The 23679-nt window shown below is 33.1% G+C and overlaps 1 protein-coding gene across 3 annotated transcripts in view; it reads right to left on the bottom strand.

The window, feature by feature from the left end:
* Window positions 1-23679, bottom strand: part of LOC126733592 (G-protein coupled receptor dmsr-1-like) — a 265160-nt gene that overhangs the window by 59611 nt on the left and 181870 nt on the right. For all 3 annotated transcript variants that reach the window (XM_050436941.1, XM_050436940.1, XM_050436942.1), the window contains one exon: window positions 17476-18479. In XM_050436941.1, the coding sequence (XP_050292898.1) occupies window positions 17476-18454 (979 nt within the window). In that variant the 5' untranslated portion in view covers window positions 18455-18479. The remainder of the gene's footprint in view (window positions 1-17475; window positions 18480-23679) is intronic.

A 23679-nucleotide genomic window follows, 5' to 3' on the forward strand; every position in this document is an offset into this window, starting at 1 on the left:
TCTCTAACTGTATACCCTTCATTGTTGCTCCTTAGTCCAAGAGCAGGAATATCTTCCAATGGACATTCATAAAAGGTGTCTTCAAAATTTAGTCCATCAAGTTCTCTCACATAATTGTGCAAAATACAGCATGCTTTTGTAATGGAGTCGCTAAATTCAACTTGGGTATCTAGAGGCCTGTGGAGTATACGCCACTTGTTGGCTAAAATTCCAAATGTACATTCTATCATTCTACGTGCCCTCGAAAGTCTATAATTAAGATTCGTTGTTTTACGATTAAATTTCTGCTTGGATATGGCCTCAAAACGAATTTTGAGAGAGCAAAAGCTTCATCTCCCACGAGCACAAACGGCATAGCTTTTCCATTTTCATCATTCCATCAATATTCCGAATGAAAAAAATCTTCCTTTTTTCATTCGGAATGTTTAATTCCTTCTTGTCAAGCAAATGCGAAAATGCCGATTGTTTAAATATGTTGGAATCACTTGTCGATCCATAAGATCCTACTTCAACATATATAAAATTATAATTGGAATCTGCAATGCCTAGAAGAACAGTAGAAAAGAAAGATTTATAGTTAAAAAATTCGGACCCAGATTTATCAGGTCTTTTTATTCTAATATGTTTCCCGTCTACTGCTCCGATGCAATTGGGAAATTGTGTTTTCTCATTAAACTCATTGGAAACTCTTATCCAGTCATCATGATCCGGTTTTGGCATATAGAGTGGCACCAAACATTCCCAAAGTTTCTCACATGTGTCTTTTACAATTTTTCGTATCGTTGTAATTCCAAGTAAATATTCATAATGTAGTGATGCAAAGCTATTTCCCGTTGCTAAATACCTAAAAAAAAATTGTCTAATATACATCATGTTTTATACATCATAGAAATAGAAATATCTTTACTTTGAGCAGCTTTTATTTCTGCGGGATTCTATAGAAAGCAGAATTAGTTACAACAGTCTCGAACAAGGTACTGATGATGTGGAAGATAACACAGAAACCAGAGAGGAAGAATCAGAAGCTAGTGAAGCTACGCAACTTCGTACTGGTGCCAAGACTGACCATTCTAGAAAGAAAATTTACCAAAAGAAAACTCATCAGAAAACATATGAGGAATCTCTGCTTCAGATTTTGAGGGAAAAAAAGGATACAGAGGATGAAATTGACGAAGATAAATATTTTCTTTTGTCTCTACTCCCTTCATTAAAAAAATTTAATGAAGACCAACAATTTATTGCACGAACGGGAATCCTGAATGTGATAAGACGCGTTCGTATGTCGGGAAGCGGCCAAAATCAAATTCCCCATGAAGCAAATGCTTTGCACCACCAAAATACTGCTAAAAGTCTTGCTGTAAATATTCCTTCAACTAGTGCAGAAGGATCACATTATGGAGATGATAGAAATAGTTCTTTGCACTCGCCAACATATTCCTACCACCAAGAAGATTATAACAATGTTATATAAAGCAGCAATCGCAATACAAGCTATACTGCAGCACAATATATTTCAGACTTTTCCGCAGGACAGGTACAGGTTTATGCAAATACGTCCCAACAGCAAATTGATGATGAGTCAGAAATGTCGTCTCTGCTTGAATTACATTAAATGCTTATAATACTAATATATTTCTTCGTAATAAATATTTTTCGATAAAATGAGTTTTTTTCTTACCTTAGAGTTACGGCCAATCTTTCCTGTGGCGGCACAGCCATTCGTAATTGTGTATTCTGGTATGAAATATGAGGACCTATCAACACCAGAAGCTCATCAAAGCTTCGTATACTCATACGGAAATAATTAAAAAATTTATTTGGATGTTCCCTCAAAGTGCTGAACAATTTATAAAATTGCCCATCTAGAAGTCTTTTACTTATCAGAGGATGGACCCAAAATTTTCGCTTTCCTTTTTGACGACGTTTTTTTAAAATCAAAGCACAAACGCACGCTGTTTCTAGGAAATCCATTTCGACTGAGGTTGCGGAGCAACTATTCAGTCATCATTGGGCGTTGTAAATAGATTTGCAATAATTTTTAGTGACTAAACTATTTAATCGCCGAGATTAAAAAGTTGCCAGTGTGCGGTAGGCCTAAGAGCCTCGATCACAGATGTAAATATTTACATCTGTGCCTCGATCTCTAAATACGCACTACTTTGTATCGTGTAGCTGGTTTCAATTAATTTAGTTATTATTGAAACATAACATAACAAAGACAAGAAATAAACTTTCTCTACAGAACTCAAAATATAATATTAGGTACATTTACTAAAAAGAAATTTAAGAAATAACTTAAGAAATATATAGGTATTTTCTCTAGTATTAGGTACGTATAAAAGGTATTAATGTTTTTTTGCAACAGGTTCATTGTTAATAATATTTAAAGAAATATTATGTAAACGGAGACGTTTTCGTTTTTGGGATTCTGCTTTTGTAGGTCTTCCTGACCGAATTCTTCCACTGCAAGGAAAGCTTCTATTTTTGCGGCGTGCGATTGAAGTAGGTTGGACGTGAATTTTTGTGGATTTTCTTTTGTTGATATTCTTTTCACAAATAAACGATAATATTTTGGATGGAGTTTGTAGTTGACACAAATTAGAAGCAAATTTGGTAAGTATGTTCATATTAGCTGGATTGAAGTAATTTTCTAGAACACTACAGATTCTCGAAAATTCGGATTTAATTGTCTCAACTGTGTTCATATAGTCTTCTTTATTGCTCGCACTATTAACATCACTATTTAATTCGGTTGAAACTAATGGAAGCTGAAATCCCTCAAGCGTGCATCCCTCAATACTTGCAACGGATGTCATATCTGAAACGCACTCTATTTCTCTGATTTCGTTTGCACTGGAATTAGCAATATCGTCAAAAAATGATGAAGAAAATTCGTCTCCCAGTGCACATTTTGCAAAATTTTGGCGATCTTCTTTAGTTAAACATATTGAAGTTGTGAATCTAATTCCATATTTTCTTTCCACAGCACATAGATGTTTACAATATTTACCTCCTCTTCCAAACGGACAGTCACATGTTGCAATATCAGAATTGTAAGACGTGAATTTATTTTACTTATTATATTTTATCTGGTTTTTGTCGATCATCAAAAATTAATAAAAAAGGCAACGATAACCGATCGGAATGTTAAGGGCTGACATGTAAAGAGAAGGACGATCTGTAAGAATCTTAAAGTTTTATGGTTTTAAGAGGTTTTCGGAGATAACAAAATAAACAGAAATAGCACTTACTAGTACTTATGTGGGTAAAAAGGTCACTTTGGAGAAAGTTATAATGTGTGGAAATGTTGGTATTTACAAATTCTTAAAAACATAGGCTATGACAGATGTTTACCAGAATTCTTTTAAGGAATATTTCTAATATGATCCTTTTTAGAATTCAGTTCGATGGTAACTTTACTCGAAAACAGTCGTGGAGCAGTGTCCACTTGTTCTCCCGTAACTTTTCTCTAGTGTTGTGGTTAGTGCCTTTATTGAACTATTAAACCTGTGAAATTACAAAGGTGAGAGTTTTCACTGAGCATTGTTTTACCTTATGTTTTTCCCATTATTTAAATCATTATTAGTATAAAGAAAGTAATGTTTAAATGCGCATCCTTCCGTACTAGGTGTAGTGACCTGATACCTTGATACGTAAAACAACGCTAGCTAGTGTAAGTAGGTGTGTGGCACTAGTGCAACCCAGAGTGTTGTGGCACCTGGGATTATTTTGTAGACTGTGTAATTGGCGATTACATCAGTGTGTTGTTTTGTGGAGTGCTTGCTAGCCCTATCCCATCAACACGATTTCTAATGCTGGACATCAGGTTTTGTTCTGCCTGGATTGGAGAACAACTCTTTAACAAGGTCTACTGATGTCTATAATAGAAGGATGTTAGTCTTATTGATAGTTTTATGGTATTGTGTACAGGTGCTATAAACCTGAAATGGCCTTGTGTAAACGTATTTTAATTGTATGTAACAATCACAATAACTAGGGTAAAATATTTGCTCACAGGTACCTTTTACTTCTTAGGTATGTAGTATCATGTCATATCAATGATCTCGAATCCTGACCTAAGCAATACATCTATCATTCTGTCTTCTTACACGTTCCAAATATACACCACAAGTTACTATAAGTACATTTATCGTTTTGCTACTGTTTAAAAAAGTTTATTGTTGTAATATTTCCTGACAAGATGTTGTACATATATTAAAATCAAATAAAAATAACTGGAAGTATTATAATACGCCCTCTCAAGAATTTAGGCCCTGACAGAATTTACTACATATAAATGAATATCTGACTTTACAAAATATGTACTGCCATCAACTTGCGTTATCTCATCTATTCCTTTGCTATTTTTACAAAATTTTTCAGGCTATGGTAAGTTTTCGAGATCTTCCATTAGCAAACTGAAGGAGTCGTTTCTTATGATAGGATTCAAATGTTTTAGAAATTAATTCTATCAAAGGGCACATGTTAAAAACTTTGCATCGTTGTAGCACAATGTCTTTAAATATTCTTATCGACGACTCGCAATAATTGTTTGTGTTGTTACCTCTAGTAACTATATCGCATCGATATGATAAACACCATTCTTCACGACGGTCCCATAACTTACTTAAGTGGATTTTTAATGACGGATTTTCTTTCACTCTGTGACTATTTAGCAGGTTTGATATGTTAATTTCTGCTTCCTGCATTGTCTTGGCAAACATCACCCCACGAAAACAGTTCATAACTATCTGCTGATCTTCTTTTTTAACTTCGTGTTCACGCTGCCACAACCATCGCCACAATGCCTGAGTAACGTGGAATATACAAAGTAGTAACCTACTGTTAGAAAAACCTCTCTTAATGCATTTCTCTCGGCGCTACTGTCATCCATCATAATTATTCTTAGTTGAAATAACTTGCCCCACGTTTTTTCCAGAAAATCTTTTGCTGTGCGAAAAACCAGAGTATAATTGTGCTGTGATTGGCTAGTGTGCAAAGTAACAGCTATAGGTAAAGCAGTAACCTTATTACCCACGAATATAAAAGTCACACAAGTATTAGTCTGATCACAGTACTGTCTCTGGTGCCGTAATTTTGGAGTCGCCACTGTTCATACAAATGAGTTACTTGACGATCAAGTGGATTTTTGTGAGCACTAGCCAACGTTACATAAACATCTTCCTCGCAATTTTCCATAATGCTGAACTCGTGATATGACCTCTCTTCAATAAAGATGATGTTTTTAAAGTATGTTCCGTCACTTTTAAAAATTTTATGCTTATATTTGCCCCGCAATTGAAGTTTCTCATTGCTCCTTGGGTTTTCTTTTTCGATTTACTTCTTTCTGCCAGCTGACAAACGAAAACTTTTCGAAAATCGTAACGCACGGGTTTTGAAAAACGTCTTTTCATTATCCAATTTGTTTTTGTTTCTGCCGAAAACTTGTTTATAATGTAACTACATATCTCATCATAATTGGCGGTATCAGACAACGAACACTGAACTTCACAACTATAACTTACTGAAGATGTTCCTTCGAACTTTAAAACCTCAAAGTCATTGGTTATTTTTGAAAAACACATGTTAAACTGCTCCATAATTATTAGATTAAAGTCATAGACATACACCTATACCTAACCTTAAAGCCACAAATAATAAACAAATGCAGATTAAACACTACTTTGCAAATTCTGGCGCAGCAGCGCCAACTATGAAAGTCGCCAATTTTGGAACTTTGATACCGGTTGAAATCAATACGGGATTGTAAACCAATATTGCGTTACATTTCCGTGCTGAATTAACGACCGCGCGGTGTTGAAATGAACACGGGTTTGGAAACCAATATTAAGAAACATTTCCGTGCTGATTTCACGACCACGCGGTGTTGAAATAAACACGGAAACGTAAATACGCATCCTGGGCGAACTGTATTTATTGTTATACCTAATTAGTTATTTATAGTTGCTAAGGAAAATAAAGAATTTATTTTGCCGTCAGTTACATTTGTGACAGTCTTGGAATAGTGAAAATTTATTTGTTGAATTGAAGATTTTACTTCCAAAATGGTTTACACACTATCCGAAAGAGTGGAAATTATTCTAATTTATGGTGCCCAAAATCAATGTGCTCGGCAAACTTTAAACGTCACGTTTAACGCCAGACATCCGGAGAAGATAACTTCGCATAGGTATATTTTGGACCTTGTTACTAAGTTTACTGAAACTGGATCTGTTGCAAATAAAAAACGTGATCATTGGCAAATTTTGGATGAAGCCGCCCAAGTTAAAGTTTTGGGTCATTTTGGAATAAATCCTAATACTTCATTACGCAACATTTTTGCTGCCACTGGTATTTCGTTAGGCTCTGTTCACACAGTTACCAAACTTCATAAATTTTATTCATTCAAAATGAAAATATTGCAAGAGTGAACCGAAGACGATTTCGATAGGCGACTTGAGTTTTGTGAAAAAAAGACTGAAGCGATTAATGATAATACTATACATGTAAAGAATATCTGCTTCAGCGATGAATGCACATTTTATCTAAATGGATTTGTTAATAAGCATAACTGTAGATATTGAGGCAATGAATATCCTCATGCATTTGTAGAAGAGCATACCCAGTACCCTCAAAAAATTAATGTATGGGCAGGCATTTTAGGAAATAAAGTGATTGGGTCATTATTTATTAACGGAAATTTAAATGGATACATTTATTTGGATATATTTCCAGCAAGACGGCGCTCCTCCTCACTATGTTCTTCCCGTTAAGCAATGGCTAGACGACGAGTTTCCAGATAAATGGATAGGGCGAAGGGGGGCCTATAGAATGGCCTGCTAGATCTCTTGATATAACGCGGTTAGACTTTTTTCTATGGGGTCATTTGAAATCTATTGTGTTTACTCCCCAACGTGAAAACTTGGATGAACTTCGACAACGCAATTGCCATGATATCCCACAACATGTTTTTGAAAACGTCCGTCAGGAATTTGAACATCGCCTATATCATTGTTTGGCCAAAAACGGGCAACATTTTGAACACTTATTGAAATAAAAACTGATATTTTCATGTTTTTGTTTTCTATCTGAACAAATTAAGATAAACAAAGATTTTTCTAATTTTCTCGAAAACGAATCGACCGATTTAAAAAAATCAAATGTCAAAACAAAAGACTTTGAAAGACCTTTTAAACAAGCTATTACTCGATACCCCTTGCCATTTAAAATTTTTAAGGGGATGACCCTGGGGGGCAAAGAGGGTGGTGTAATTTTAGGTTAGAAAGTTGTCCCCCTTGACAAACCTTTTGACGTATTTCGGTGTTTTTTTTTTAAACAGTGGTTTTCGATAAATCCGTGGTGGGAAGTTTTCAAATGAATGAACCCTGTATATTGAAAACTCATGTTATAATACTATTTTGGCTTTATTTTCTTCATCAGAAAGGTCCTTATAAGTTTCTCTGTAAATACATTTGTCTTATTTACCAACGGCCAGTTCCAATTAGGAAATATGTAGATTTAACAATTAAATATCTTAAAAATAAATATATCATAGCAGGGAAAAACAATAATAATTTAGTCAATATCAATCGATGCTGTCATACACCTACGTCAAGAATGAACGTAACGAACCAAAGAAGTCAATTTTAGAATGGCGATTACCCAGTCTGGTGAATTGGACGATGAACACTAATATTCTCTCTTGTAGGTGAAAATAGAACATGCAAATAATTTTTTTCAAATAATTCTGGAGCTGATACGCTACTAGGAATAATTTTGTAAAGGGTTAAGGTATCTCTTCTTTGATGACGTGCCGTAATAGGAGTCATATTCAGCAATTCAAGTATTTGGGAATCTTCATAGTTATCTAAAATATTTAGCTTAAATGCTTAAGTTTTATAAACTTGTGCTCAATCAATTTAGGGCTGTTAAAATATATTCTATAGTATGAAAACCAGCTAAAAGACCACATAAAGGCACAGTAGAGGATTTTTAAGCAGTTTATATCCATACATATCTGCTTCTTCTAATAAATTCAAGCATCTGAAAGGTCCTAGCAACAGCATAAGTCAAATGAGTATTAAAATAGAGATTTTCATTGAATAAAACACAGAGACTCTTTCGAAACTGCATCGTTAATCCTCTCTGATCACGTCTACTGCAGAAAAAACACGTAGATTTACAGTTAAAAGAATTCAGTGACACAATCTTGGAATCATTTGACAACATAACTTTTAGCTGCAGATTATTTACGAAAAGTAGGGAATAGCAGCAAGTAAAACAGTCATTTATATCATTTATGAAGATATTAAAAAGTAGCACTTAAGCTTGTAGAGCAACATATTGTGTGGTTCAAATGCCATCAAAATGCCTAAGACAAGTCAGCGTATATAGTGTCAACCTAAAAATTCTTCTACAAGACATCCGACGTAAGGTTTCTGTGATAACTCTATAGATATGCAAGGTCTAAATCAAAATTTTTGTTGCAACAATAATGGATCCAAAACAGTGAGGCCGGAAAGTCACTGATCAAACTTCCAAAAAATAGGTTAGATTTAATAAAGTTCTTCTCATAAAAATTTAAAAATACCCTTGTTTGAAGAGAGGATAAAGATGTGATGCAAGGGTCTAGATAGGTTAAGACAGCAATTTTTTAGAAAAATTGTAATTATTTCATCTGGTCTATAATAGTTGTGTCAAGAGAAGATAGCTTACTAAAAATGTCTGAAATAGATATTTCATAAATAGGTATATTAAGACTGGTATGTGCATATCCAGTTAAAAACTAATCAGCGAAGAGGTTTGCTGATTAGCGTCTTCCTCACCTGAAGAATTTATTTTATTTAAATAATATGGATATTGGGAAGGTACTAGTTTTTCGCTTGTTATTGACAAAAGACCACCAGTCTTTTTGGCCTGAATAGCTATTTCAGTGCAATAAACATATTAGTTAAGACATTTTGGAGTAAGGCCAATATAACAATGTCGAAGCCTCGAAAATTCCCGATAGTCCTCATCTAATTAGTTTAGTTTATATTTTTAAGAGCTTTCTTTTTTTAAATATATATTCTTTTAGTTTAGTGGAGATCCATTAAAGTCGCTTTCTAGCTGACAACTTTTTTACACGAGGAAATATATCAGTTGACACCAAAATAATTTCATAGAAAACATTTAACTTATTTTCAAGAGACAAACTTAACAAGTAAAGATCCAAAAACTTAATCAGTTGATCCAAAAACTGATTATTACACAATAATCTGCTGATCTAAAATCCTTGTAAAAACTGCTAATCTTAATCCCTGTAACATCCTTTAAAGGATTGCAAGAGGTAAGCAACCTCCACCTCCTTCTCCTCTTTCCAATTGAAGCCCAAATAATTAAGTAATAAAGCACGCTAAGGACAAATAGGGTACTGACATTGAGGTAAAGCAAGAAAATCGTTTCATTTTTAAGCAAATATTTGTCAGATTTGTCGTTGTTTTCCATTAAAGCAATTAGGACATCAATATCACAGGTCTGCTGGTACTCTTTGATCTCGAAGGTGGAGAACTTGGGGATGCAGAACAAGGGATGCATAATATGCTTTCCCTAAGTGGTTTCTTTCTTGGCTAAACAGTTACCTACAAAACAGGATACAATTTGTTAATGTAAGGGGTTCACTTTCAGTTCCTATTTTGGTCACTTCAAGGGTGCCTCAGGGGTCATATTTGAGGCCTGTACTCTTTAATTTATTTATTAACGATATTTTTAGTATTATAAAATTTTGCCAATTCCCATTATTTGCAGACGACCTGAAGCTATTTTTACATATTCTAAACTTGTCTGATTGCCTGATGATACAGTCAGACATAGATTCTCTATATAATTGGTCTGTCTCTGATGGCTTACATCTTAATAAGGATAAGTGTTCTATCATTTCTTTTACTAAATCTAGAAAAGTTGTCCCATTTGACTACCACATAAATGGTAATATACTTCGCTAATTAAAGATTTGGGAATGTTGTTTGACAGTTCCCTGACTTTCATAACCCATATAGATAGTTTGTCTAGTAAAGCCCTTCATACTCTTGGTTTTATAACTAGAAATACTCAAGACTTTTCAGTAGCTGCCTTAAGAGTTTTATATCTTACACTTATTCGTAGCGTCATGTCTTATTCTTCCATATTCTGGTCCCTTTATTATGCTAACGATATTTACAGTCTTGATAAGGTCCAAAATAAATTTATCAGCACTTGTGCCTGGCGATTAAATGTACGAGATGATTCTTTATTGGAAATTAAGTCAAGGCTTAATATGACTTCTCTTGAGGACTATCGAAATAGGGGTGATATGATATTTTTTCACAAGTTAATTAATAATGCTATTGATTGTCCTGAATAATTGTTATCGCGGACAAAGTTTACTGAATAAAATACTTGTATTTTATTCAGTAAACTTTGTCGCGGATAAACTTTAGGTGCAATATTAGAGTCCTTAAAGAGACGTCTCTTTTTCTGGTTGAATGTCACCATACAAACTATGGTAAATTTTCTCCAATTAATTGACTCCACATGTTGGGAAATAGTTTTAATCAGGCTTTTGACTTAGTGGATTTAAAGCCTTCAAAACTTAAAAGGTGTTTGAGTGAGTTTACTCGTTGAGTACTATGTGTTAAATATTAAATAAATTTGATTGCTTTTACTTTTCTTATTTTGATTATTTTCTTTAACGGTATGTCTTTAGTTGTTTTATTTATTTTTACTCAACTGGGGAAAACTATATATTGTTTTATTCATTTTTTTCGGCCAAGGTTAGTCTGCTTAAATTTTTCTGGAAGTTTTATCTTATTTGTATATCTTGGGCTGCTACATATTAATACAGTAGACTCGCGATATAGTGAACTAATTAATGCACATCCAGTTCACTATATCGATTTGTTCACTCTATCAATTTTTTTTTAATGTACGTATTAAAGCAACGTTTGTCTTTAGAAAACTAACTTTATTAATGCGAAACAGAAAAAAGATTACATATGTAATTAAAATAAAATAAAAAAACGGCAATCTAATCTATTTTTTCAAAAAATGAAGTAATTTTGATTGCTTTTTTGTTTTTAGTCCTGTTTGCACCATCGTATTCCTTAAGTTTTGTAAAACGAGTATACTAGAATATTCCACTTTATCTTCATTTTCTTCGACCCATTGAAGGATGTTGTTAATCGACTTTATTACCGAATTTGTTGTCACTTGTTCCTTATTTACTACCATTTCTTCTTGTACTCCATCATCTTGATCGTTTCCATCACATTCGCTTTGGTCATTAGTTTCTTTTGTGTCAGGTAAGTTATCTTTATTCCAATCGTCTACATCAATAGGTTGAATATGAACTTCTGGATTAAAAGTCTACAATAAAGTAATGATTTCTGATCTCACTGTGTCAATGTCTTCATTCCTTATTCGGCTCCGTAAAACACTTAAGAGGATGTTATCTTCCTCATCGTCAACTTCGTCGGCTAATGGTGAAAGTAAATTATGCCAGCATTTTTCTCTAACTTCAAATTTGTCAACGCCAAAGCCAAATTTAGGACGGCGTCCTTTAATGAAATATGTTTTAGAGCATCTCCGATATCCTGATTAGTTCCAATAATTTGTGATAACAAATTTTTTCGATAAAATAGTTTTGTCAGATGAATAGCGTTTTGGTCCATTGGCTGGATTAGCGGAGTAACGTTAGGTGGCATATAAATAGTGAAAATGGAACCATCATTACTTCTTAGCTGTTCTGCAGGTGGATGGCTTGCTGCGTTGTCCAACAAAAGCATGGCTTTAACTGGAAGGTTTTGGCTCTGTAGGGATTCCGTAACCTAAGACAAGAACAAATGCTAGAATAATGTGCAGTTTAAATTCTTAAAAGGAATAAAAAAAGGGCATACATTTGTAAAAATCGTAGTCCAAAAGGACTGAAACCATTTTTTCTAATTCTCGAGATACAAAGATGGTAAAATTTAAAATGACAATATGACAAAACTTACCTCAGGAATAAACATTCGGTGAAACCGAACGTGGATTTTTTGCTTTCCCAACTTTAATAACTTTTTTAACTTTGTGAGTACCTGCCGTGTTTGTGCATGCTAGAAAAGTCACTCTTTGTTTCTCGGTTTTCCTACCTGGGGCAGTTTTTTCTTCGCGAGCTACATATGCCTTTCCGGGCAGAAGTTTCCAATACAAACCAGTTTCATCGGCATTGTAAATCTGTTCTTTTGTTTTAAAAGGATCAACAAACTCGGGTTCTAACGATAATTGTTCTCCTGAAATCGTTAGGAAGCGTATTCCAAAACGTTTTTTATACTTTTATACTGCTCGCATTAAAAGAAGGAGGTTCCTTATACTGACTGTGAAGTAACTTGGCCTTCTCTTGGATCATTAAACCAGTTACCGGAAAATTTCTCTCCCTTGTTTTTAAGAACTACTTATATAAAGCTTTTTCCATTCTAGGACACTCTGATTGTCTCAAAGTTTTCGCTTTTCCAGGTCCTGTGAAAGTACTGTTGACTCGTTTCAAAATCTTTATCCTTCTATGACGAATCGCGCATATAGTGGATTTAGCAACACCATATTGTCTAGACAAAACGGTCACTCCGACACCTTTCTTTAATTCTTCTAATATTTTATCTATATATTTCTATAGACAAACTGAACTTCGAAAAAATGGTGTATTATTGTTGTGTTCCTGGGTGTAAAAACACCAACAAAGAGAGCCAAACACATACGTTCCCCAAGGATGCAGTGGTAAGTTTTTCCATTTAATTGATTATTATACAATAATAATAATAATAATACCTAGACAACGATTTGCTAATAACTATGCTTAAAATCAATAAGGTACTTACTACTTAACCAAAATATCTTGGCCTCTGAAATGCAAAATTTTACAATAGAAAAGCATATTTATAAAAACACAAGGTCAGAGGTTAAAACGGTCCCTCAGAGCCTTTTCCATTTCCTTAGGGCTTAAGTCTTTACGGCATACATATAACTCACACAATACAATAAGGAGTGTAACTCTTAAGTTAAGTCATATGTTAAGGAAACTCTTTGGTTAAGTATTAGGACCTATAAAAGTAACTAGAAAACTCCTTGAAAATTTCACTAATCCCTTTGCTAGTCCCCAAACAGATGAACCCTAATCTAGCTTATTTAAAAGCTCTACAGGTGGTCTCAGAGTTTCACTAATGTAAGACTTTAAGGTGCTCTCAGAGCTCAGAGATTCTTTAATGTAACACTCTTTTAACTTTTAGACTTAAAAAAATAAAGGTAAAAGTTAATAAAATGGTTTTTCACTATTTTTGATATTAGTTTTATGAAAAAATCCTGGAAAAAATCTCGGTGCCCTCAGAGTTTATTTAACCTCTACCCGAGTAGTAAAGTTTGAAAGGAAGGTTAATGCGGATAATAATGTAATGACAGGAAAGGTTTTTGGGACTTTACTTTATACTTATTACTATTTTTACTTTATTACTTTGCTACTCGGGTAAAGGTTGCATCAAGGAGGACTTCCTTTGTGTTGAAGCATAATTTTTCCTCAGAAACTGGAGGTACTTGAGTTGAGAATTTGGTTGTTCGCTCCTGTTTGTGATCTCTTATGTTTCTTTTTCCATTATTTTTCCCTGATGAAGTCAATGACCAGAAATATGCATATCGGTCAGACACCACCATCTCTTTAATATATTCTGCTACTTGTGGAATGTCCCAAAAACCATTCCTGTCATTTTTATTATTTTTAAATATACTGAGTGTCTAAGTATTTGCTTTTGCACTGGCATTTGTTTAGTTTTGGTTTGATTTATTTTAAATTAAATTTTGGTACAAGGTTTGGAAAATATCTTATGTACTTTGACACATCTGTCAGAGTTTGAAAACATGAAAACTTCTTGTTTATCCAAGAACTACAATATCTTTTGAAATTTCAAGTGGCAGTTATATTATTTTTTTATGATTCTGAAATCTGTGGATCAATCTGATTAAAAAAGTATCAGATTTGCGACTTTTTACAAAAATAATTAATTATTTTTCAATGAAAAGTTCCATCATTGCCCTAACTGTTCGTTTTACCATTAAAATCTTCTTTTTTTATTAGGAATTTCTTATTTAAGTGCTTATAAAAATAATGCATTATTTTTTTAAAGATGTTTAAGGTAAAAACTGAACAGTTTTGGGCTGAGTTTGACAATCTTAATTTATTCAAAAATATCATTTAAATTTTTTCGAATAGTTGTTAATTTGACACTTTTGTAATCAAGGCAATCCACTATTTAAAACTTAAATACTAAAAAAAAGATATTTAAAACAGCCACACAGCCTTTTAAAATGTTGGTAGTCGTAGGTGGGAGTAAACAAAAAGTGTAAACAGATAGGTATGTCTAAAGATGCTATTTTACAAACCTACACTGTGTACCAAATTAAGAAAAAACAGAACTAGACAAAACCTGGAGTGAAAGTGATCCTGCAGACACCCAGTATACATATATATTCCAATGTTAGGTATATTCCAATCTGAAAACAGGATATTATCAACTTGTTTGTCATTGATTTTTAGTTCTGAGGAAGACATAGTTAGGTTGAAATTACATGAGTTTGATTAAAACCAATAAATTAGAACAAAAGATGCATCTTGAGACATTTTTTTCTTATCTGGTTTAAATAAATAAAAAAGAAGGGTTAAAAAAAATCTTGGTCCTTTTTTGCCTGTTTATTTAAAAATGAAAATATTCCTAGATTCAAATCTCATCATGACATTTCTCTGTGTCAGTCACCTTCAATAGTTTAAAGTTCATCACACCCTTGGTTTTATTTTTTGTCTAAAACTGAAAAGAAAAGATTTGCATCCCATTCTAAATAATTAAAGAAATTATTTTAAGTAATTTAGAAAGTAGTATATTTAAATTAAAAGTATATTTACCAAAAATTTATTTCAGTTACACAATCTTTGGCTAGTCAAAATTGGAAGAACTGATTTGCAAGGAAAATCAATAGAAAGGGTGAGAAGCTCATACCGTGTGTGTCACAAACACTTTGGTCCTGAAAGCCTTTTGTGAAGATGATGAATTAGAAGGCCTGGATAATTTTAAGACATTGTTACTAAATGCAACAAAACCGGCAATACCTTCTGCTTTGTCCATCCCAAATGTAGATGTGCCTTATATAGACTTGAGCAAATGTTCTCTTTTAAGAAGGGGCAAATTAACATACATTGCATGATTTGTTGCTAAAAAAATTTTAAAGAAAATTAAACTATGTGCAGTCTGTAGGAAAAACTTAATTGAAGGTGATAGGAGTCGAGAAGAATATTTCTTAATTGAAGCTCGAGCTTATTCTCCTAGAGCTCTTCTGGCGCCTTCAACAAACTTTAACATATTTTTTCAAAAATGTATTCATTTGGTTTCAACCATTTTATCCCAAATCTGTTTCTCATTAAATGTAACAGCAATTTTGAAGTTTTTCTTAAAACATTTATGCAAAGAGGACATTTTTATTTTTAACTGTCAAAAACATAACCTTTCAGAAATGCTGTTTCAGTACGTAACAAAGTTCCATACATTTATATGGATCAGAAATATTAATAATATATTGAAGGGAAAGTCCACAATTCGTAATTCAAGTGATTCAATCAAATTGTATGCTTCGAAAAAATATGAAAAGCATCAGAAATTTAAACAGAGGATAGAGAGAATGAAATATTTGAAATCATGATTTTAAACGTACATATTTAAGTTGTCATTTCCTTATAAAATTTGAATCAGAAATTAAATTACACTTAAATTTTAAAGATAATTTAAATCTTTATTTAACAACCTTTCGTTATTTTAATTAAGCTGCATACATCTTCAAATACCATATATTTTCTTGACGTATAATATAGGTTGTTAATACAAATAGTTTATCAATAAATCACTTAGCTCACTTCTTTCCAATATTCATTATTTTTTTTGAGAAACTCATACCTAACCTAAAATCACGTTGAAGATTTGGTTTGATTATGAGTGTTTATTAATCAGATTTTTCTGCTTTTTAATAGGTCATAATATGAGTTCTTTTTTAATTAAATTTTGTAGTGAAATGTTCATTTAAATACTTTTAAATATGTTTTTGCTAGAATAATATAGATTTTATCGCAATTTTAGTTTTACTTAGTGCCATTTTCTTTCAAATGTTTTATTCTATTTGTATTGAATTGTATTTTCAATACAATTTAAGCAATAATAAATATTTGTAGTTTTATTTTCTCTCCCTTTTTATGTTTATTAAATATTTTTTTGTTAAACTTCATATTTTCGATATTTGTAGATTTAAATATCAATAAATATTTATGTGCTTTTTAAAATGCTAATTAAACACATACTTACTTTATCGTTGGGACACCCCAATGATAAACTAAAGTAGTTAAATATTTATTCGTAGTTTAAACCTTTGAAAATATGGAGCTTAGCAAAAAAATACTTAATAAACGATTAAAATATAATTAAGAATCAATCAAGGAATTTCAAATTACCGCCATTTAGCGGCGCACGTAAATAGTTCACACACAGGTCGCAGTACGGCGCCACTATATAAAAGTCCGGCCCGTTGTTACGGAGTTGCCTATCTATTCTAGTTATTAATATATTATCTATGTTTCTAATTTTTGCCATAATTATTCTGGCGGCGTGACGCGACCTACTGCACCCAAATACTAAAGAAAACTAATTGCCCGAAAAGAAACAAACCGTTTAATATCTTTTTCTTATCTTAACTTGTTTGTTTACCTAATAAAACTATTGGGTTTAATATTTCGAGAATCAATTTGTTTGACAGAATACATTAAGGAAAAAATGTCTGTTCACTATTTAGAATAGTTCACTAGATAGTGTGTTCAGTATAACGCGAGTCTACTGTATACATTTAGATAGATATATTGATGATTTATAGAAAATTTGGATATTTAATAGATTAAATTCATTACGTATCTTATTAATATATTTGTTGATGGCAGCATAATTATATGCATTTAGGGTTAGGATATAATTTATTTTGTAATTTCGTTAGAATGGCGAAATCCCGTAAATAAATAAAGAAATAAATAAATAAATATAACTTATCACTATCACAATATATTCTAGAATTTTTAAGTGCCATTAAAAAAATCGCTTAAATAAGCTAACTATGCCATTGGTTTCCGTTGAAATTTAATTTTTTTTAGGTAAAAATTTAAGCCAACTGTCCAATTCTAAATTGAATTTTAAAATATCTATGTAAAAAGTGTTATTAATTAAACCTTTAAAATGTATAATAACTAACGACGCCAATGCTTTTCCATTTATAAATATAGCAGCAGGACCGGACTTGATTATTTCAATTTATTTTTCAGGCCTTTTATTTTGCATATTGCATGAGTCTTAAAATATAATTTCTTGTTGAAACCTCTCATCGCAAAAACTTAAGAACTAAAATGAGACTCACCTAAGGCAGAGTAGCACTCCTGCAAAAACACATTTCCATAAATGGCGCTGATTTGTCCCAAAATCCCCTGAGGAAATTCAGTAAGCAGAAACAGGAAGAGTACAGCCAACAACATCTTCGTGGTCCTATCGGCTTGAGTATCCTTAAATAGCTGAACAGAGTTTGACTTCCGATGCTTGGTAAACTCTTCTAAAGGATTGCAAGAGTTAAGCAACCTTAATCGCCTTCTCCTCGTTTCGATTAGGGCCGAAATAATTAGGTAAGACAACACACTGAGAAATAAACAGGGTACTAGCTTAAGAACTAAGCTGTACACCCACACACTCACTTGTAGGGGGTCATTGGGGTATAACAAGAAAATCGTTTCATTCTTTAGCAGATATTTGTCATACTTGATTCTGTCTTTCATTAAAACTATTAGCCCATCTCTATCACAAGTCTGCTGGTACTCTTTGATCTCCAACGTAGAAAACATGGGGAAACATAACAAGGGACACATAATATAACTTATCACTATCACAATAAGGGTTTTCTTTTGATCCGAGCAGATCTTACTGGCATGTAACTGTGACACATAGACGTACCTCCATATGGCCAAAATTATAGTCAAAACGCATGAAATAAAGTGCAACACCAAAGTGAACAACGAGTGAAACTTATAAAAAATCGCCCAAGGGTAGTTGAAATGGTTATAATGTAAAGGGCTCGGGGCGAGGTTACGGTGAATGGTGAAAGGGATGTACTGTAGCATCACCAATAGATCTGCTGTAGCCAGACCTGTTAAGATATAGTTTGTAGGAGAGCGCATCTGTTTAGTACGCAATACGCATATGTTGAAAATATTCGCTATGGAACCGAAGATGCACACGGTCAAGCTGAGGTAGCCGTGAACGTTTTCTTTGTAGTTCCTTTTGAAGTCCTCCAGGTCGCAGTAGGTGTAGTTGCGCATAGTGGGAGTGGGATTGAAGGCGTCTGTCATGGCTTAGGGAGTCATGGTGAAACGTCTGAAAATAATAAATTTGATATAGTTTCTGGAAGTTTTCGTAATAAGAATAGTAAATAGATCAATTGTCAAATAAAATTGTTTTAACTATATTTGTTAAGCCATTGTCGCAAAATATTAAGTTTCCTTTGTGCTTAGGTAAATAAGAGAAAGCTATGATAAGAATTTAAATTTGTAGATCCTTTAGACAACGTTTAATTTAATTACTTTTTTATTTACGCCGCGGCTTAGATGATTTTTAAAAGAATATCTTCGGTACTACCTATAGGTTAGAATTAAAATCTTTAAATGAATTCAGTTCATCATCTTATTAAATAATCGAATGGAGTACACTCCAAAAAATGTTAAATTAATTGAAAATCATTTTAATTTAGTTATTTATAAACGGCAAACCCCAATTACAATTCTGTTAAACTTTTAACACAACAGTAATACATAATATAGGTAATATACAGAAATACAGAAAATAATTAAGTAATAATAATTAATAATTAAACTTGACGCAGGAATTTGTTATAAGTTTCAAAAAGGTCAATATCATGATGTTAGTTTGCTAATCTCATTGTTCTAGTGAGGAAGTTATTAAGACCATAGTTAGTACGGTGGATTGGGTAATGAAAGCTATTACAGGCTCTAGTTGTTCCTAATGGAGCGTGAATATTAATTTTTGGAAGTAGCTCTGAAGCTCCAGATTTCCCATGTAGCATATTGTAAAAAGTAATAAGAGCCCTCCTCTTATGGCGGATAGTGATGGGAGCCATATGTAGCATATCAAGTATATCTGCATCATTGTAATTATCCAAGATATTCAATTTATATGTAATTTGTTTCAAAATATGTGTTCAACTAGTTGAAGAGCATCAATATGTACCCCATAGAAAGGAGACCACAGCACAGAATAAACGATCTCACAGAAGCGAGGGCTAGCCCTTTTTACCGAACCGGTTTTTCGTTCAGGCTCCTCCCATTTACCCCCATTCTAACGGGTACATCTGTCGTCGCCCACGTGGGGTATCGGGTTATAATTAGTGTTATAGTGCGAGCGTTAGTGTGTATATTTGCGATATTTTGTAATTTGTCGTTTTTTATTTTCATTAAAGTAGGTATAAAAAAGTTACATTATTATGTATTATTCATTATTATTATGGTTGTTTAAAAGCTTTGAAAAGTTCAGAATATTCCATAATTAATTTGTCGTGCCATGCAAATAAATACAGAATAAACATTATTTAATTTAATAAACATATATGTATATACCTAAACCATATGTATCTATGTATGTGTACATACGTGCAGGTACATAACATTGTACATAGATAAAAATATTAAGGTTGATTTAGGTATACAGTATTTTTATGTGATCCATTCCAAAATAAATTAAAAGTATACTAACCTACACCTCTATCGTGTATTAAAACTGTCAAATAACAATTTTTATAAAAATAATAATTATTATAATTATTCTAAAAAGCAAGGACCAATATAAGCCTTAACAAAAAATATCCTTTTTGAAATGTAACTAAATTTTGTAGTTTGCTCCCGTATTATATGAATATAACCATTTTGATTTTAAAAATAAAAGCACTTCGTTCGGTGTATGCGTTTACTACAACTTTACGAGATATCTCAGTGTATTTGCGCCGGGTGAATATGTCAGTTGGGCTTATAAAAAACTGGTTCACGGATATCAAAGGAGCCGACGCAAGCCTTCGCTTCTGTGAGATCGTTTATTCTGTGACCACACACAGGAGGAATACTCCAGATTAGGATGGACCAGGGCACAGTAGAGTGTTTTCAAAGCGGCAATACTTGTGAAGTCCTGAGAACATGTCCTAACAAAACCAATCATGCGAAAAGCTTTATTGATAGCACTATCTAAGTGATGAGAAAATCGTAAACTTGTATCGAAAGTGACACCCAAATCCTTAAAAAGAAGAGCTCTTTCAAGGGTATAGCGACCGATCTTGTAGTCGAAATTAATAGTATTTCTAGAACGACAAAAGGTCATTATTTAACATTTAGTTGGATTAAGTTTCATACCGTTTCCTTCACACTAAACTGCCAAATTATTTAGATTATATTGTAATTTGTCACAATCATCAGGGGAGTCGATTATACAACTCAATTTCAGATCATCGACAAACAACAAAAATAGGCAGCTAGTGAAGCATTCATCTATATCATTGATAAAAATATTAAAAAGAAGTGGCCCGAGATGAGAGCCTTAACAGATGCACTCCAGATGGAACCTGAATAGTTTTAGAAAGAAAATTTCCAATTTTAAAAATCAGTCTACCACCAGATAAATAGCTCTTGAACCAGGATAATAAAGGTTCATCAATACCAATCATTTTTAGTTTATGCAACAAAATATTGTGAGGTACCTTGTCGAATGCCTTGGAGAAATCTGTGTATATTATATCCACTTGATATCCCTTCTCTAAGGCATCCAACAAAAAGTCCACCTGAGTAAGAAGGTTCAGCCCCGTAGATTTGCGTGCTCTAAATGCAAACTGCTAATCAGTTAGTAGAGGTTCAAGAAAGGGGGTGATGATGTCACGTACTAAGCTTTTAAAAACTTTGAGAACTGCACTGAGTATAGTGACAGGACGATAGTTGGTAGTACTGGTTTTGTCGCCCGACTTCTGAATAGACTTAAGGAAACTCTCTTTCCAATAGTCTGAGAACATTCCAGTTCGAAAGGACAGATTGAATATGTGGTATAAGGGCCTGGAGAGGTTAAAGCTACATTTTTTTAGGAATAAAGTAGGCACACCGTCTGATCCAGGACCCTTGTTAATATTCAAGGATTAGTGTTTAGTAAATATATCAGATATTCTAATGTGAAGGGGAGGGATATCGGATGCAGATAATTCATGAGTGGGGACGTTAATACTATGGTGAGAGTATACTGTAGAAAAATAATCAGCAAACATGTTGGCAATCTCCTCTCCAGAACAAGTGGTCCCGTCTGAGTATCTCAGTGTCTTTGGAAAAGAGCTATTTTTCCTTTTATGATTAACAAATGACGAAAATTTCTTTATGTTTGAGCCAATAGCTGCTTCAGTGCAGTAAATATACTGTGTGTAACATTCCTAGGTCAGTTCCTTGTATAGCTGTCTCAATCTCGAAAACGCCCGATAATCTGCAGATGATCGTTTGTGTTTATATTTTTTGTGCATTTTTTTCTTTTCGATAATACGATTGTAAGTATTAATGACAAGTTCAATTGAAGATCACACTGGGAATTTTCTAGCTGAGTATTTTTTTAGAGGTACAAATATATCAATTGCAATAAAGATAACTTCATAAAAAATATTTAGCATTGCTTCAACAGGCTTATTCAAAAATAAAAAATCCCACTCGAGTCGAACTGATCCAAGAACACTACAAATTCTTGAAAATTGGCAGACTTAAAATCCCTGTAGTATGTATACTATGTATAGATTTGTTTATAGCAATTAAAACTCCTTCCCCTCTCTTGAAGATACTGGTACTGCTAGAACGGTCCTGGCGGTAGATATTAAAGTACGTGACGGCAAGTTTTGCATCATATATCACTATATATCACTATGCGGCCATGTTTTTGTAAATATAATTATGCTATATTGACAGGCTGTGAGTTATTTTGTAGCACATCCAACCTAGTTCTTAAACCTTGAGTGTTCTGGTAATATACCAAAAAACTTTTAGCAGAATTTGTTCTACTTAGTTTTTTTGAATAATTTTAGGAACCTCTCAAAAATATCAAATCTCTAAGTCTCTTTCTCCATTTGACAATCTTTGTCTGAATTCAGCTCTTACTGCGGCCTCCACTTTTGCCTACATTTTGGTCAAATCCCGACCTAGTTAGATATTTCTACCCTTTAGCTTGGTTCTGGAACGAATAACAAGCTGTGCTTCCTCTTGCTTTTGCAAAATGACTTTAAGAGCTCTGTGGCCGTTTTTGTTAGATTTTCCCATTCGGTGCTTTTCACTTCTACATTGGAGATACTAAGAGAGTTCAAGAGAGTATTAACACTGTCCAATTCTTTATTTTCCTTAGGCAAGTTGTAAACAATAACATTGTTGACCCAGCTTTGGGGATCCTGAAGTTCAACAAAAAAATCATTATTCAATCGAGAAGAGCTAGAGGTGGTGTTCAGGACACGTGTAGGTGTAGGCGGTTTCTTTTTAAGGTCCTCCTTTAATTGCCTCACTTCCTCATTTAGTTGATCAATAGTTTTTAAAATTGGGGGTATTTGTAACAAGCCAAATTGGCAGTCCTCACAAAGAAATTTTAGAGTACACTGGCCTTTGAGTTCCAATACCCTAATTTCAGATGAAGTTAAGCCAGATTTCCCTTTTACAGCTGTCGCAGTTTGTAAGAAGTTTTGAATTAGCTTCATCTATTTTACATTTCAGGCACTGCATGGCAATTTTTAAGTTAGGAATTAGAAAAATAGTCCTAAACTTTTATCACAAAATGCTAAGAAACGATTCTACGCAAAAGTATTAGCTAAATCCGCTACACTAAACAGGTAAGATTTTAGATACAATTTATTATCGGAATGTATAATCGTCCACTGATATAATGTTAAAATTTGCTCCACTATTATACAAAATTTATACTAGAGAATCCGATACGGTATGAATGATGAATGTCTGTACAATTTAATGATTTTCCATAATAAATGATTAAACTACTAATATGTTTTAATACGAAAATTTCCATTAAATAAATTCTTTCAGTTAATTAAAGTTACTAAACTCCGTTTATCTTTCCTTCGCTTATATGCCTATCATTCATCTCCAGTTACCAACCGAACATCGGCTCAATTGAGCTTAAACTTCAAGATAAATAATCTAGTCATTTCCTACGCAGTAACTTTAAAGGGTACGTTTTTGGGGATTCCAGTGGGATACTTTTGTGAATATTTCGTTAATTATTTCTAACGAAATACAATCCGAAAGTTAGCGGCTTTTTCATCGCTGCAAAGTGGAGTCTTTTTCTTCGGCAGTGCCTATTTTATTTATTTAAGAGGAAAGAGAAAATAATGTATCTAGTTCTAAGTAAAGCCATGTCTATAAACATTTTCTTGGTTGATACACTATTGACTTTCGGAGAAACAGCAAATAATAAATTACTTGAAAATTTCAGAGAGACAATCTACTGGAGAGAAAGTTTAGGACTTCTAGAAATAAAATTGATTTTGTTTCAA

The sequence above is a fragment of the Anthonomus grandis genome, chromosome 2, assembly GCF_022605725.1.
Source record: "Anthonomus grandis grandis chromosome 2, icAntGran1.3, whole genome shotgun sequence".
In the NCBI taxonomy this organism is placed as follows: domain Eukaryota; kingdom Metazoa; phylum Arthropoda; class Insecta; order Coleoptera; family Curculionidae; genus Anthonomus; species Anthonomus grandis.